This window comes from Herpailurus yagouaroundi, unplaced genomic scaffold (assembly GCF_014898765.1).
Source record: "Herpailurus yagouaroundi ecotype Mexico unplaced genomic scaffold, PumYag 100, whole genome shotgun sequence".
Lineage (NCBI taxonomy): Eukaryota > Metazoa > Chordata > Mammalia > Carnivora > Felidae > Herpailurus > Herpailurus yagouaroundi.
The window spans coordinates 5,395,061-5,410,469 of NW_024412391.1; the positions used below are offsets into that span (position 1 = coordinate 5,395,061).

Consider the following 15,409-nt stretch of genomic DNA (forward strand, 5'->3'; position numbering starts at 1 on the left):
TGTTCTATGGGTGAACGGGAGAGGAAGGGGAGGAGACAGAACAAGAGAGAACAGAACGGGTGAAATTTCAGAGAGCGGAGCGAGGGAAGGGGGAATTTGGGGCAGCTGGAGCTGCCAGCCACCCTTTCTGCCCCTGCTCCTCAAATCACGGCCGGTAAGGCTACTGTCTCCTCGGGCTGAAAGGAGGATTTGACACAGTGTGGGGAGCAGGTGGAGGAAGTCTCTCTCCTTTTCTTTACCAGTAATAAAACAAAGTCAGCTTTGATTTGTTGGGGTGTAAGCTATCCAACTTATGAATATTTTACGACCATATTTTGAAACCCTGGGCTAGATTTTCTTTCCTATGATGTGGTTCTGGGATGCTTTCCCCAGCAGTCTGTCACTCTATACTCAGGAATGAGAACTGATTTTACTATTAGTCTGAGCCAAGCAGAAAATGTGCCGCTAAGAGCAAACAAAGCATTAAAAACACAAACAGCTTCTGGAAACTCTCTGGTTTCTGTTCTGTGGTACAGCTCTCTTCTGCCGCCCTGGATGTTCCCTGTTCTCCCCCTCTGGCTCCTTTGCCCCTGCCCAAGCCAGGGCCTTGACCTTGGCCTCCTGCTCTTGCTACTCACAGACACACTTTCTCTATTTCATGGCTTCAACTGCCACCGACAGGCTACTTGTTAGCAAAGCCATGTGTTCAGCTCAGTTCCTGGACTTCAGACTCAACAGTCCAGCTGCCTGGTCGGTATCACTCGGCTATGCCACTGGATCTTCAAACTCAATAGATTTAAAGTAAAATGGATCAACTCCTCCAGACCCGTTTCATGTCCCATATTCCTTGTCTTGCTGACCAGCACCGTTGTCCACCCAATTTTCCTTGGAATAAACTTTGGGAGTTGGCCCAGATTCCTCTGTCTCATCCTTTATAGCCTCACATAAAATAAACCTCCAGGTCACATCAATTTTACTTTCTATCATCAGTATGTATCGTCCTCTTCTCTCTTCTTCCTCTGTCCAGTTCAGTCTCTCATCATCTGGCATCAGGGCTTTGACAATAGCCTTCTTCTTAATCTTAGACTGAATCCTGTTAATCCACAGGCTGGTCCAACTCTGCACACATCTGCTGGAGGGACTGGATGGATGTGCCGGGCCTGTCGTGTGTCACTCCCTTCCTTGTACAGAATTCTTCCATGGCTCCCCTTCCCCTGTGACAGCATTTCCAAAAGCCCGATCTGTGAGGTCTTCTGAATCTTATGAGAAGTTCCTTGCAGAAGGGATTCTGTGGGAAATGCTGTACTGGAGCCACATTTTGCATATTCACAAAGCATGCCAGCATATCCAACATTCCGATAACTCTTCCAGTTTAAAGAACTAGCTGTTTGGGGCGCCTGGGTGGCGCAGTCGGTTAAGCGTCTGACTTCAGCCAGGTCACGATCTTGTGGTCCGTGAGTTCGAGCCCCGGGTCAGGCTCTGGGCTGATGGCTCAGAGCCTGGAGCCTGTTTCCGATTCTGTGTCTCCCTCTCTCTCTGCCCCTCCCCCATTCATGCTCTGTCTCTCTCTGTCCCAAAAATAAATAAACGTTGAAAAAAAAATTAAAAAAAAAAAAAGGAACTAGCTGTTTAACACAGTGTTTTTCCAACTTATTTGACCTTGGAACACTTTTCACGTTACCTCTATTAATGCCATGGAGAACCATGTTCTGTAAAACACATTTGGACAAATTGTGGCCGAGAGAATAGAATCTACATTCTTGTGCATGGCCTGTGAGGACCTTCACGATTCATGATTTCCTTCCTTCATGGTTTCCCTGTGCAGACTCACTTCCTGTTCCTGTTTCTCTTAACAATGCTCTCATCTACTGTGATTACAGCCCCCAGATCTTGACTTTGCAATGCTGTCTCTTCTGTCCAAAGTACCTGTCCTCATTGTCTTCCTTGCACTTTGCCCAAACTGTCATCGAGACACTTCTTTGGGTGGGCTATGATGATGGGTTTATCTGCCCATCCACCCCGTCAGCTGTGAGCCCCTGGGAGTATGGGATCCAGCACACCCAGAGGGCACACCGCACAGAGGGCACACGGTAGAAGCAAAAAGATGTTTGTCGTTTTAGCAGGTTGTTGAAGCAGATTTCTTTCATCAGTGTAAGGAATTAAGAGTTGGCTATGTAATGAATAAATTATCGTTTTACTAATGTTTTCTTTCAGAATTACTCTATGTTCTTAAAAAAAGAAAAATAATCAAATAAGCCTACCTTCCAGGGTGTTTATTTTTTAATTTTTAAAAAATTTGAGAAAGAGTGTGTGCATGCGTGTGCAAGTGGGGGAGGGGCAGAGAAAGGGAGAGAAGATCTCAATCAGGTTCCATGCTCAGCACAGAACCCAATGCTGGGCTTGATTCCAAGACCGTGGGATCATGACCTGAGCTGAAATCAAGAGTTGGATGCTCAGCTGACTGAGCCACCGAGGTGCCCCCTGAAAATGGCATCTTAATTTTTCAGTACTGAACCTTTTCTCGGGTCAAGAGCCATGTTTTACCTGTCGCTCCCTTACCACCTTCCCTATATTCTACACTGGACCAAGAGAAACCTTCCTCGTTCATCCTAGACATTCCAGTTTTATGCAAAAAATACACATTCTCTTCATTTTAAAATAATCTGGCTGATTAAAAAAAATTTTTTTTTAAAGCCCACCTGTCTGAAAATGCTTTTTAGACTTTCTGGATTTGTAAGGCAAAAAGAGAAAGTAAAGGTGAAAGTGGGTGCAAATGTTAAGTGTGAATGTCTAACGTGTACAGAAATTCAAACGCACTGAAGTGTGTACAGAAATTCAAATACATCCCTCACTCATGGAGACTGGTGACTTTAATGACAAGAGCTGACACGAGAAGTACAGACAGGATGCTAGCTGATCTTACGCTGGGCACAGCATCAGGACAAACGGGTATGAAACACTTTCTGCTCCCTCTGAACGCTTACTCGTAAGTCATGCCTGAGCTGAGACGTGGGAGTTACCTGCGCACTCCTCTATGAAGGGACTGATTACATTTTCATAATTGAAAAGCTACCTCTAACGTTTAAGGAGCATATGCTTTTCCGGCAATTTTGTTTCCCCAGTGTCAACTCGGTGCCCTTTTTAATCACCAATGAATCCAATGAATGAATGATCCATGTAGTCCCTCCTGTGTTAATCTTGTTACAACGGACCCACCACTAAGTAAACATGGCTGCTTTCTCTGTCCGTGCCCACTTGTTAGTGACCCAGGACAAAGAAAACCGTCTGAAAAGCTGCCCTTTGCCTTTCATGTGCGGGGAGAACTAATCTCAGGTTTATGTTGCTGTCAGGGAGCAAAGGTGCTTTAATTCCTGTCCGCAGCCCTCATTAAAGCTGACCATTAGTCTGAATAACCGCACCCAGACCCCCGTGTCCTTGATAACACGCACAATGGAAGCTCTCCCGTGGAGAACACACTACATAAGGTCCCCGGTTAGAGGACGTAATAAGTGGAGGGCAAAGGTGTCCAACAATTTCGACAGGCTTTATTGATTACAAGTAGGGGGGCTGGGGGGACTGCCTTGGTTTTCATTCCCCGCTCTACCTCTTGCTAATGGGCTGGCCTTGCTCAAGTCACTTACCCTCTCTGTGATCAGTTTTCTCCTCCCTCTCCTCTGTGCTGTCGGTCTCATAAAGTTTTTAGCAGGAGTAAGGTGCTTAGAACATCACCTGTACACGGTAAATGCTCACTAAAAGTTTGCTGTTCTGGTCATACTTTTGTTTTAACTGGCAGTATCGCACTCGGGGAGCAGGGCCAGGCAGTGGATTGATGTAGGAGGGGGTAAATCACTTGCCTCCGAGTGGTGTCCCAAAACAACAGCCAACTCCCACAGCACAGCCCACAGTCAGCATGTCAGTGTAATAGTATGGCTGCTACTAGGGGAGAGAGAGACAGACAGACAGAGAGATGGGGGGTGGGGCAGGGAAGGGGAGCAGAGAGGAACGGAGAACAGGCAAGGGTGGGGAATAAGGCAGAAAGAGAGGCTTAAGTCACAGAGACTCACAGTGGTCCCATCTCCCCCAGTGATTCCCAGGTCAAGAGATACTCAGTTAGTTTGGCAAACAGGAAGTGACCTCATAGGGCAAGCCAAACTTAGAAATAAAAGGTAAATATATGCAAGGCAGGTAAGCCAATAAATGATCATCAGAGAGGGGCTGGAGATGCGGACAACCCAAGGCAAGAAGTGTCGATAGGAAGAGAAACAGAGAGGACTTCAGACAAACGGTACCAATAAAAGCCTGCATAAAACAGCCGCCAGCCGCGAAAGAACACATAGCCCTTTGGCGGAAAAGCGCGGGTGCCTGGAACCCAGGGGCTGCGATCCGGGGTCACTCCTTGAATGCCCACCCCCCAGTCCCTTCAGCGAGCACCCTCTCCACCCCAAAGCTTAGGCAGCCACTCAAACCCCCTTCCAGGTCGTGCTCCGGAGTAGGGAGGAAGTGGGACTTGCCTCCGATAGGGGCTGCAAAGCAGCATCCCACGCCCACCGCACAGGCCGGCACCAGGAGATCAAGCCGCCCAGACACGGTCTGCAACAGAGAAGCACGCAGGACGAGGAGGGTGGAGGGCTAGGGCCGGCAGCAGTGCTTGTGAGAGATGGGGTGGGGAGGACCAGGAAAACAGAGGGACAGGGTGGGTACAGGAGGCAAGGGCGGAGCTTGGATGGGGCGCGGGGGTGGGGGCGTGGGGGGCACTGTCGAGGGGCAGCATGGGAGCTGGAGGGCCTGCAGGCCTGGAGGAGCCGGGGAGCAGATGGAGAAGGGCGGCCGGGAAAAGGCTGGGGTACGTGGCTGGGGGGGGGGAGGGGGGGCTGGGGCGCGGTGTTTGTGTAGAATAAAGGAGCGTGGGTTAGCGCGACGCCCCCTTTCAGCATCATGGCCAGCCCAGAGCAAAGGCAGCCCTCCCGACGCCCTAAGCACACACAGCCCGTCCCTCATTTTCTTTCTCAACCTTACCTCATACACCCCGCAGAACATTGACATGAACTTGCTGAGGACAGCAGCACAGATGCTGGCTATGTGCACAAATGGGCCCTGGGAGAGAGAGGGAGGTGAGGGGTCAGCAGCAGGGGTCCAGACGGGAGGCTGTGCGTCCTTCACTGGACAAGCTTTATGGCTCCAGGCACTGAGCTGCGTGCCAGAAATGCGGCAGTGAGCACGACAGAGGATCTGCCCTCCTGAACTTCATTCCAGAGGGGAAGGGGGTGGGGGGTGGGGGTGGGGAGATGGACCAGCATTTCAGGGAGGCTACAGGTGGGGAAAATGAGAAAGGGTGAGGGCATAGAGAGGCAGACAGACTAGGGTGTGATGTGGGTTTAGAGAAGGCACTCGGGGACGGCCACAATTGAGTAGTGTCTCCACTGAAGTGAGGCAGTGAGCCACGTGGGTGTCAGGAGGAAGAACGCTCCACGCTGGGTCCTGGGACGGGAACAGCTTGTGTGATTGAGGGACAGGAAGACCCTGTCACCCAAACGCAGTGAACAAGGGCGGCTTGGGAGAGCAGAAGACCAGACAGAAAGAAGCCAGATCAGCACAGGTCTCCTAGGCCCCAGAGAGACGTTTGTACTTGATTTTTAGAAGACTGGAAAGCCATTAGAAGTTCTTGAGCAGAGGTTCTGCCAGTACTGATTCCATTTTGAAAAGACTCTGGCTGCTGTGTGGATTCCCGATTGTGGCCGGGCAAGAATGCACGTGAGTATAACCTTGAAAAAAACACAGCCTCTCTCTGGGGTTCAGCTTCCGTAATATTAAAACAAGGAAACTGGTCTGAAGTGCCTCCAAGGCAGTGGTCCTCCACCGGGCGAGATCCCTCTCCCCACCCCCCAGGGAATTTGCCAATATCTGGAGGCATTCTGATTCTCCAAACGAGGGGGCGCTACCGACATCTAGGAGGTAGAGGCCAGGGATCTGCTAAACCTTCCACAATGCACAGGGCAGTCCCCCAGAACCAAGAATTACCCGACCCAAAATGTCAACAGGGCCCAGTCTGGGAGACTGCTCTAAGGCCCTACTGGCTCAGACTTCTGTTATTCTGCTCCACGACTAGGACCTTCCCTAGTATTTCCCCTCCCTAACGTACCCTGGCGCTGGCTCTCCCAGCGCCCCTGGTCTCAGGCTCCCGGAGCTCCCTCCAGGCTCAGTGCTGCCCTCTGCCGGAGCACCAGTGGACTTACCTCCTTCCCCACAGGAATGCCACTGCCCAGCCCTGCAGTCAGGGCCACAACCTTGGCCACAAAGGCCTTGAGGGTGAGATATTCCTTCAGGATGACCCCACGGAGTATTGTCTTCATCTCAGGGATCCCGGAGCCTAAAAGGTTCAAAGAGTGATTATGTGCCGCTTCCAGCTAGAGGTTAAAAGGGAGACAAACATCCAGACAGGCGGACGTGGTGATGGGCGTGGGTGGGGAGACGATGGCAAGACAGGGGAAAGGGCCGTCAGTCGGGTTGAGGGGCTGAGCGAGGGAGGAAGGGCACTGGAAGGGTCTACAGGCTAAAGAGATAACACTGATGACACGACAGGGGTAGGGTGGTGAGCGGATGGGGGGGGTGGGAGGTTCTCACCAACGGCCTGGGGAGAGATGAGGTGGCAAAAGAGGGCGCTGAAGAGGATGAGAGTTAGCGGGAAGGTGACCCAGACCAGGTACTGCAGAGGCAGGCTGGGCTGCATCTGGTAATAGGTCCACTTGTAGGCTGCAGAGACACGTGCCTGAGCTCAGTCCCAGCGTGGCGGGATGTCACCGCACCCCCATGGCGCAGCACATCACAGTGTGCAAGGAGCGTCCTCACGGCCTGGCCATCCCGTCTGACCTCACCACACGGTATTGTTCTCACTGGACACAAGGGAGCCCGAGTTGTGGGAGGTGCCGTGACCTGTCCAAGTGCCCACCACTTGTAGGAGGTAGAGTCCGCGAACCCCACTTCTGAGTGCTGGGACTGCAGGCTGCCCCAGTTTGCCCAGAACCTGGGGTGGGGGGAGGGTGCCTGGGACTCAGGGTGGTCAGTGCCCAAACCAGAAAAGCCCTGGGGAAATGGGGATGAGCTGGTCACCCTATTAGAGGGGCACCCACAGGTTGTATGGCAGCAGCTGAAGGGGCAGAAGTGCATCTGGGTCCGGGTCTTCTTCTTCAGGCAGCAGCTGAAGGGGCAGAAGTGCATCTTCTCCTGGGCCAGACCTCCTCTGTGCAGCGCCCCCCCTCCCCCAAACATGCCCAGCTTATCCCAGGCAGGAACTCTAGAAACTCTAGGAACCGCTGTGCGAAGAGAGGCTGAGGGTAAAGGACCAGGTTAAACCTACCCTGAAGGCTTTTGGCACTGACATAATCCATGCTCCAGCTAACCAGAGCCATAAGCAGTCCCAGGAGCACCAGAAAGATCCAGTCTTCTCCTAATTTCCTTCTTACCACGTGTCCCAGGCGGCGCATACAGTCTGGGAAGAGGGAAAGACAAAAAGAGCGGCTAACCGGTCACTGCTCTGGGCTGTGACTGAGGACAGGAGCAGAGGAGCTGGGCCCCTGGGGTCTTGTCTACCTCTGCACCTCATTCACTGGGTTTGCCCATGGGATACCTGAGTTCTTTCTAACCCTCCTTTCCTGGGGGTGGCTGGGAGGGAGAGGAGGGAGCCAGGCAGGGTGAGAGGAGGCAGAGAGAGATGCCTTTCCCTACTGCTTGGAGGGGGGCTTGGGTGTGGGTGAGGGGAGGGCGGAGAGTGAGCTACAGGCGGTGGGGATGTCCCAGTTCTCCTAATCCCTGCGCCTCCTTCCATTCCAGATCCCTTTATTCCTCAGTCCCCGTCACCTTGACATTTAGAAGAGTGATCCTCATCCTTGCTGTCCAGGCTGTCACTGGAGCCCGTCTTCGGGGGCATCCCCATGCCCTGCTCCTTGTGCGGGGGCTGCTGTTTGTGATGGCCATAAATCTGGACACAGGGGGAATGGAAAACGTCTGTTTTGTTGGAGTCCGAAGGAATAGACGGAGCGAAGCACCCAGACCCACAGAGGAAACAAACAGCTTTTTAAATTCCTGGGCGTTGAGAGCCTCACGTAGGGTCACTTTGTGGTGGTCCCTGCCCTCAATGCTCCATCTACACACTCCCACTCTGGACGCCTTTACCCCTGTACCCATCCTCACCCCACCTCTGTCCTCATCTTGATGGATGGCAAGGAGGCCAGCTTCTACTCTAAAGTGGAGACACAGGAACTCTGCTAAGACGGGGCATCCGTGTCAATCAGGTGTTTTATGTGTGACCCAGCTTACTGTGTGTCAGCCTCTCCCTACTATCCCAGACCCCCCTTCTCTGCCTGGCCTCCCTCCTAGGAATCCTGACGTGGACCAGCAAGGACAGACTAGCAGGGGACTCTTGGTTTCTCTTTGCCTTGGTGTGTCTGGCCTCTCTTGAGGCCCCTCAGATGCTCTCTCAAGTACAGAGGAAGCCCACCCGCCTCACCTCCCTGGGCTCATGTGCACAATCAGGAAGCAGTCCTGGTAAGGCACTTCCCATGGCAGGATTACTAGACGCTCACACTATGGGGAGAGGACACAGCGGCGCCCCTCAGATCTGGGAGCCCTCCGCTCTCATCCCCATGGAGAACACGTGTGTTTGGGGCCGGGGGAGCAAGGCCTCTCACTGCTTTTGGTCTGTCCTCCCCCCCTTCACTAGCTCCGTCCTCTGGGGCCAGGGTCAGGCCAGGTCGTGTTGCCAGTTCTGGGAGAGCCTGGGTGGGAGAGATCCGATTTCACAATATGAGCAGCAGAGTTTACGCCCCAGTTCTGGACAGGAGCACACTCTTTGCCCAGCTCATGGCTGTTCTGTCTTCTGGGATGAGGTGGGTGACTGAGCGAGACAGTGTGTCCCTCCCTGTGCTACCTGGCCCCAGAGAGCAGACACTCCCCCTGTGGATCAGTGCATGTTCCTCCACCTGCTGTTTCAGCTGTCTGGGGCCCCAGGCTGGTGGAGGCAAGGAAGGGGGTGTGGAGGTGAGGAAGGGGGTGCTGCAGACCAAACCCTGGCTGGGAAACACCTGAGAGAGCCAAATCTGTGCCGGGTGTTTCAGGGCGAGGCACCGCATCAGAGCAGAGCTAGGGGAAGGGAGGGACAGCTCAAGTGTGAGGGGGGTGCTGGGATTCACGGGTGTGTAGGGGTGAGGCTGGGAATGGGAAGGAGAGGTGAAGCAGTGTAGACACAATATCGGTGATTGTTGAAAGCTGGGTAAGGGGCATTTGGGGGTTCATTACATGGGTCTATTTTTTAAGTTTGGAATTTTCCATAATAAAAATGAAACAAAGAAAAACTTAAGTCCAAACCTCTCTTCTTTACTTTCAGGCCAGCTCTACTTCTGAAATTAATTTACCATTCTTCTCCATCACGAAGCTTCCTGCTACTTTGTCGCCGCGCCTTGACGGCATTTCACTCGCCCCACCCCACCGAGGCATGTGGTGACCGGTGAGAGGAGCAGGGCCCTGAGGAGGGGCCTTTCTGTCCAATCCCGTCTGGTGTTGCAAGGCCAGGCCAGGCCCCACCTTCTCCGGGAAGACCCTCTCCCCGCACTCACCATTCCCATCTCTCCTGACTTTGTGTCCCCACCCCCACTGATTCCCCAGGGGTGCCCTTAGTAACCATCTCCGTCTCCGGGATGATGCGGACTGCTGCGTGGATCCTCTCGTCCCCCAGTGCTGACATCACCTGCACAGCCACCCCTTGGTTCCCTGCCCTGTCTGCATCCCCTCATCACCCACCCCTCCCCGCCATCTTTAGCTAAAACACGTGCACACACATTTCCTCACGGATCACCTGCTAGTTTATCTGCGGCAACCTCGCAGGCTTTCCTTCATAGTTGTGCCGTCAGTCCCCTTTTCTGTGCTAGATGTCCACAGCCCACCCATCCGGATGCCCGCAGTGAGCTCACTAGGAATGCACACCTCTACCTCCCCGGGGCGGGGCGCCTACAACCTGATGGACTCCTACCTGATCGACCTTCCCACCCAAAAGTTAGGCTGCGGTTCTTCTGCTCATTTTGACCCTGGTGTACCTTTGATCACTGATCTGCAATCCAGTTCGTTTTCTCCACTTATCCCAGCACCTTTCTTCTGCCTTGTGCAGAAGCGTTTATTTGTGCGCGCACTGCAGAGGGTCAGCAGGGAGAGAGCTGGTGGTGTCTGCGTGGGGGTGAGGGAGTAAGAGGCAGCTTCACACAGAGGTGTGGGCTCCCACGCCAACCACTCTGGGCAGGTTATGTAAGCACGGGCTAGTCAAGCCTGTGTGGCTATGCCTTTCCCCCCTAGGATTCGGGTGTCCTGTTAGTCAGGGTTATATAAAAAAAGGGGATGGGATCTCTATAAACGCACGCTTAGCTGAGCTCAGCCCTTTGAAGGATTTTCGTATTTTGAACACATCACCATGTACTTTTTAAAGTTAACACAACACTTCTCCCGCTTTCACCTGATTCCTCATTCACCCACCCCCAGCCGTCACACAACTGTGCCCTGGATTCCACCACCCCCTCCCCCTTGGACTTTACCTGTGTGGGGCGGGTGTTGGGACGGGGGCCTGCGTCCCTCCGGAGCCTGTGCTGAAGGGCCCCATTTTCGGAGGGTAGTCCGTAGCTGGTGCAGTGCTCAAAAGGCATATACTGGTACTGGGGGGCACTACCCCACCAGCTTTGCTCCCCCCCACGCCGCTGGGACTCCGACCGCTCCATGTGCCTTCCCTGGGGCAGGCCTTGGCCTGCTCGCCCCGGGGCCTCCCCCAGTACAGCTCCTTAAGCCTGTCCTCTTGCCTGTCCCCAAGGCGTCTGGGGCAGCATGCCCACCCCCAGCTATTTATAGCCATCTCTCCGTCACATGACCCCCCCCATTGCCACATCTGATCTGCTTGGGGTCGAAGCAGGTGTGAGAGGGGTGCGGGGGAGGGGTTGGGACAAGAACCTGAGGGACAGCCCGCAGGGAATTCCCTCAGCGGGGGCCAGCAGCCCTGTCCCCTCCATAGTCACAAGGAGGCTTCCAGCCCCAAGCCACTGGGCCCCCTATAAACATCGCCCAGACCAGCATGGAGAGGGGCTCTGCACACTCAGACCTGTGTGTTCCCGGGGGCACCGGATCTGCACCCTTAGGGTGTCCTGCCCTCACTTCCCCGAGGAAAGGTGAGGGGTGGGTGCTGGACGGAGGGATCCGGAGAATAACTCACCTGAGGGAGTAACTGGTGCCTCTCTGCCATCTTTCCCTGTCCAGTTGCTCCCAGCTCAGTATCTTCCCAAGATTGAGTCTTCATCTGTGGGGCCAACTCTCCCATCCCGGCCAGTTTTCAGGTTGCCCCTCCAGCTTTGCTATTTCTATCTGCCAGAGGCCGCTAATAATGCTTTGGCGTCATCCCCTTGACGCCACTCATTACCCACTGGGTGTGGGAAGCAGGGGTAACAGCCTTGGGTTCTGGCCTTTCTCCCACTTCCCAGACAGATATGTCAGTCACACCAGAAGCCTGGACTCTCGGGGAGGAACGGAGCCTCCATGTAGACTATGGAGCACCTGCCTAGGTCTGTCAGGGCAGGTTAGATAACACGGGAGAAGGAGAAGTGGGTCAGGGGCATGGGGTGGGTGGGGGGGGAAGGGAGTGTCTCTCATCATGAGCCCAACAAACAAAAAGGATGACGGGGAAGTTCTCTGCTACTCCTCCTTTTCGGTTCAATAAATAAGTTTTGGCCAAGGCCCAACTACCCTATCTGGTGTCTTTTTTTTTTTTTTTTTTTTTTTTTTTTTAAGCCAAGTTTCCTAGGACATTCCTTCCCCTGTGAACTCCTCACTATAGAAGAAAAGTTACAAACATGAGCCAACACATAGTTTAGAATTTGTCACCAAGTGGGGTCCGCCCCAGGGTATTCCAAGTTCAGGGACTGCAGGGTACTGACACCAATCACTTGCTCTGCAATTAAACCTTGACCTCGGCTAAATGGCACTGTCCAAAGCAGGGGAGGTGGATGCCATTAAAAGCACGTTTTCTAACACCAACCCTATGAGCTCGAAGGCTTATAATCCACCGCCAATGATTACAAATGTGTGCTGGTGTGGGGGCCTGAAGGCTGACAGATGCCTTCTCTGCAGGCAGAACGTAAGGAAAGAGATCTAATGATTTGGTGTAAGATGAAAGAATAGAGTGCCAAAGTCAAAATAGGTTCTTTGGGGGAGGGGGGAACTTTAGAAACAGAAAACGTCGTCACGCTTGAGAAGGGCTCTCCTGAATGTAGCCAGTTTCTATAGACACTCAATAATCCTGACAAACAAGTATCTAACACAATTACTGTTTCTTCATGCTTCCTTAGAAAATCAGGACCTGGTTATAGATTCCAGGATTTGAAGGCAGAGAGATCAGTGGGACTGGGAAAATCCACACTCCACCAAGCCAAGTAGAAACACCAGCTTGTGAAGTAGAAAAACCAGATTCTGAAACTGGGAGAGTCAAGGCAACCTACTGCTGCTAACGCTGAGGGCAGGGATTTGTGAGTAACTTGAGTCTGACATTAGAAATTGTTAATATCTCATGGGTTGCCATCTTTAAGAGAACAAGAAAATAAAATGTCAGGGTGCCTGGATGGCTTGGTTGGGGGAGTGTGCACCTCTTGATTTGGGGTTGTAAGGTCAAGCCCCATGCTGACTGTAGAGAGTACTTAACTAAAGTCTTTAAAACGGAGAAGAACATGTAAACTATGACCACCCCCTACCCATAGGTACAATGCTTGGGTCCTTATTCGGAAGATGGGTTTCTGGGGAGTTCTGTGAAAAGCTCCACAATCTGGAAACAAATTTATAAGCATGCACGCATTCTAGAAGGTATGTATACTGTGTAAGGAATGAATTATTCTGGGGTTTTGAATATATTTTTTTAAGCTTATTTTTTTGTTTTTGAGAAAGAGACAGTGAGTGGAGGAGGGGCAGAGAGACGGACAGAGAGAATCCCACACAGGCTCTGCACCATCAGTGTAGAGCCTGATGCAGGGCTCAAACCCACGAACCGGGATATCATGACCCGAGCTGAAGTCGGATGCTTAACCAACTGAGCCACCCAGGTGCCCCTTGAAGAGATTTTCTTGGGGTCTACGATACTAAAAAGTAAAACCTATAGGCTTATGGAATTGCTATTTGAAGGGAGGTTGCCAAAAATGACCATATGGGACACATGTGCAGGGGAAAGTGTGTGTTAGAGTACAGGTGGGTGTGAACGAGCCACTGCCCGCCCCCTCACCCAACAGCTTCCCATCAACTGAAGCATGAACTTTCTCTCTGGGTTACAACCTTGTTTTCAGACCTCTTCAAATCCAGCCCCCCAGCCCGCTGGACAATGCACCATTACATTGTCTTTAACAGCCTCCAGACATCACTTTCCCTCTGCACATCTAGTCTAGCATCAAACCCATGACCACATGCTTTTGTTTCACCTAGGCAACTGTTAACTCTGCGTCCCACCCCGCCAAACCGCACACACCTTCTAATTGTACTCCCTGGTAGTAGTAGCTTCTCTACTCCCCATTGGACCCCCCCCCCGCCCCGCCCCAGATCTTTACAAATACTTGGTCCCTTCCAAGGCCTGCATGAGGCCTTCCTGATAGCACTGGAGAGGTCTCTTTCCCTTCTGGTTTCTCAAACATGATACACTTGTTATCTATTCTCTACCTAAATAGTGCAAAGATGGGATAGTCTCTGGTCTCAGGCTTATTTTCCCAGCCCAGTGGGAAAAATCTATAACCCAAAAAAGTGAAGAGGAAAAAAAAAATCTCATGCTAGGAAGTCACAGAAGTCATATTGTTAGTTAAGAGCATACATTAAAGCTAACATTTTGTTTCACATCCTGACCTCAGTTTCTTTAGAAAGGCAGTAACTTAGAGGGTTATGGTAATAAGAGAATGCATGCAAAAAACTTCTAGTGTTTGCCCGCATAGCAAGCACTGAATATGAATGCATATTATTGAACTGAAGCTCATTCTGCCAGAGTTCACAATTCTCAAGCATTTGTAATGCATTAATACTGTGTCACCACGCATCATACTCAATCCTCATGGGGACCTTTTAAGGGAGAACACTTTTCATTTTCAGCTAAGGGAAACCGAGGTTCCAGGAGGCTAGGTAACTTAGCCAAGGTCTCCAATACCTCAAAAGGCTGAGCCAGCATTCAAAATCTATTTAATTGTAGACTTCATGGCCTTCAAGCTACGTTTCTTCCCTTTTTTGTGTTATTTGAAGTCTGAGCCTCATTTTCCACATCTGAGAAAACAAGTGGAAAATGACCAGCTCATGCGCCCGCAGGGAGGGTGGCCTGTGAAGGTGCACGTGTTCCTGTCTCCCTCTTCGGTCCAGGCGCCTGCCCTGCCCTCCCCTAATATCACGACTCTGCTCTCATGGCCCAATTTCCTCTTCCCCCTTAAGAGGAAGCTGGATGGAGGAGAGCTGCAGAGAAGGGCAGCCCCCAGCTCAGGGAGGGGATAATTTTAGCAGAGAATCCCTGGCAGAGGTAAGCAGGGGGGAAGGGAGGGGAGCTGTGAAATTCAACCTGATACTCATTCAAGGGCGGGGCGGGAAGGACATGCAATCCAGGTCAGAAACCTCGCTACTGCGCTGTAATTCCCAAACTAGCACCCCCACAAAGCAGCTCTCCCCTGCTGAAAATGGGTACTTTGCTTACTCCCACTGTTCCAGTAATTTCCTAGCCTCTCTGAAACTTTGTATCCCTTCCTCTCTTGAGGACGGCCCCTTTTCCCTTGGGATGCAGCCAACCAGGGTCAGCAGGCTTTTCATGCCCTTCCCTGTTGTTCAGCCAACTCCCGCCCTCCCCCTGGTGAGGTGCTTCAGCTCAACTCTTTTTGCTCTTTCCCCTCCATATCCCTCACCACTTCCCCCCAGGTCCCACTGATGCCTCCCACCACGAGGTTCCTGCGGAATCTCTCATCTCTCACTGGGCCCATATGCACTCGCACACTTGCCTTTCCAGGCACACACTTTAGATACACTGCGCCCCAAGGATTTTCTAACCTACAGAGCCCAGTGCTTAGATCTCCTTCACGCTGCACTGAATTCTCTTAAAATCCGTGTCCGTGCTACAAAGCCTTAAATCCAGCTTGGGACCATGTAAATTCTATAATCGTGACCATCCTCCTATTCCAGTCCAATCTCTTTCTCCAGCTTTCATCCCATAATCTACATAATCCAGAAGCAACAATGCTTGCTAATGACTCTTTGGTCTCATCTGACAATAAGAAATCCCAGTGCCACTACATTTTGGGCAGTTGCCTGTGGCCAAGACAACTCAGATGGGCCCACATCTGCGTATGTAATAAAGATCATGCAGCAGAGTAACAAAGGTGCTCGGCTCTGTGTCCAGCTCGTAAGGTGG

The 15,409-nt window shown here is 52.1% G+C and overlaps 1 protein-coding gene and 1 long non-coding RNA gene across 2 annotated transcripts in view; one reads left to right on the forward strand and one right to left on the reverse strand.

Moving 5' to 3' along the window:
* CLCN1 (chloride voltage-gated channel 1) overlaps positions 1–10,832 on the reverse strand; it is a 33,499-nt gene extending 22,667 nt beyond the window's left edge. The window contains exons 1-7 of the mRNA XM_040471705.1: positions 10,554–10,832; positions 7,834–7,954; positions 7,334–7,465; positions 6,601–6,729; positions 6,213–6,346; positions 4,996–5,073; positions 3,834–3,912 (exon numbers count right to left, since the gene is read on the reverse strand). Of these exons, the coding sequence (XP_040327639.1) occupies positions 3,834–3,912; positions 4,996–5,073; positions 6,213–6,346; positions 6,601–6,729; positions 7,334–7,465; positions 7,834–7,954; positions 10,554–10,733 (853 nt within the window). The 5' untranslated portion in view covers positions 10,734–10,832. The remainder of the gene's footprint in view (positions 1–3,833; positions 3,913–4,995; positions 5,074–6,212; positions 6,347–6,600; positions 6,730–7,333; positions 7,466–7,833; positions 7,955–10,553) is intronic.
* Positions 10,833–11,359: 527 nt separating this feature from the next.
* On the forward strand, positions 11,360–12,617 carry LOC121028190 (uncharacterized). The gene is made up of 2 exons (XR_005789110.1): positions 11,360–11,564; positions 12,348–12,617. It is a non-coding gene; the product is annotated as an uncharacterized LOC121028190 (long non-coding RNA).
* The last annotated feature ends 2,792 nt before the right edge of the window (positions 12,618–15,409 follow it).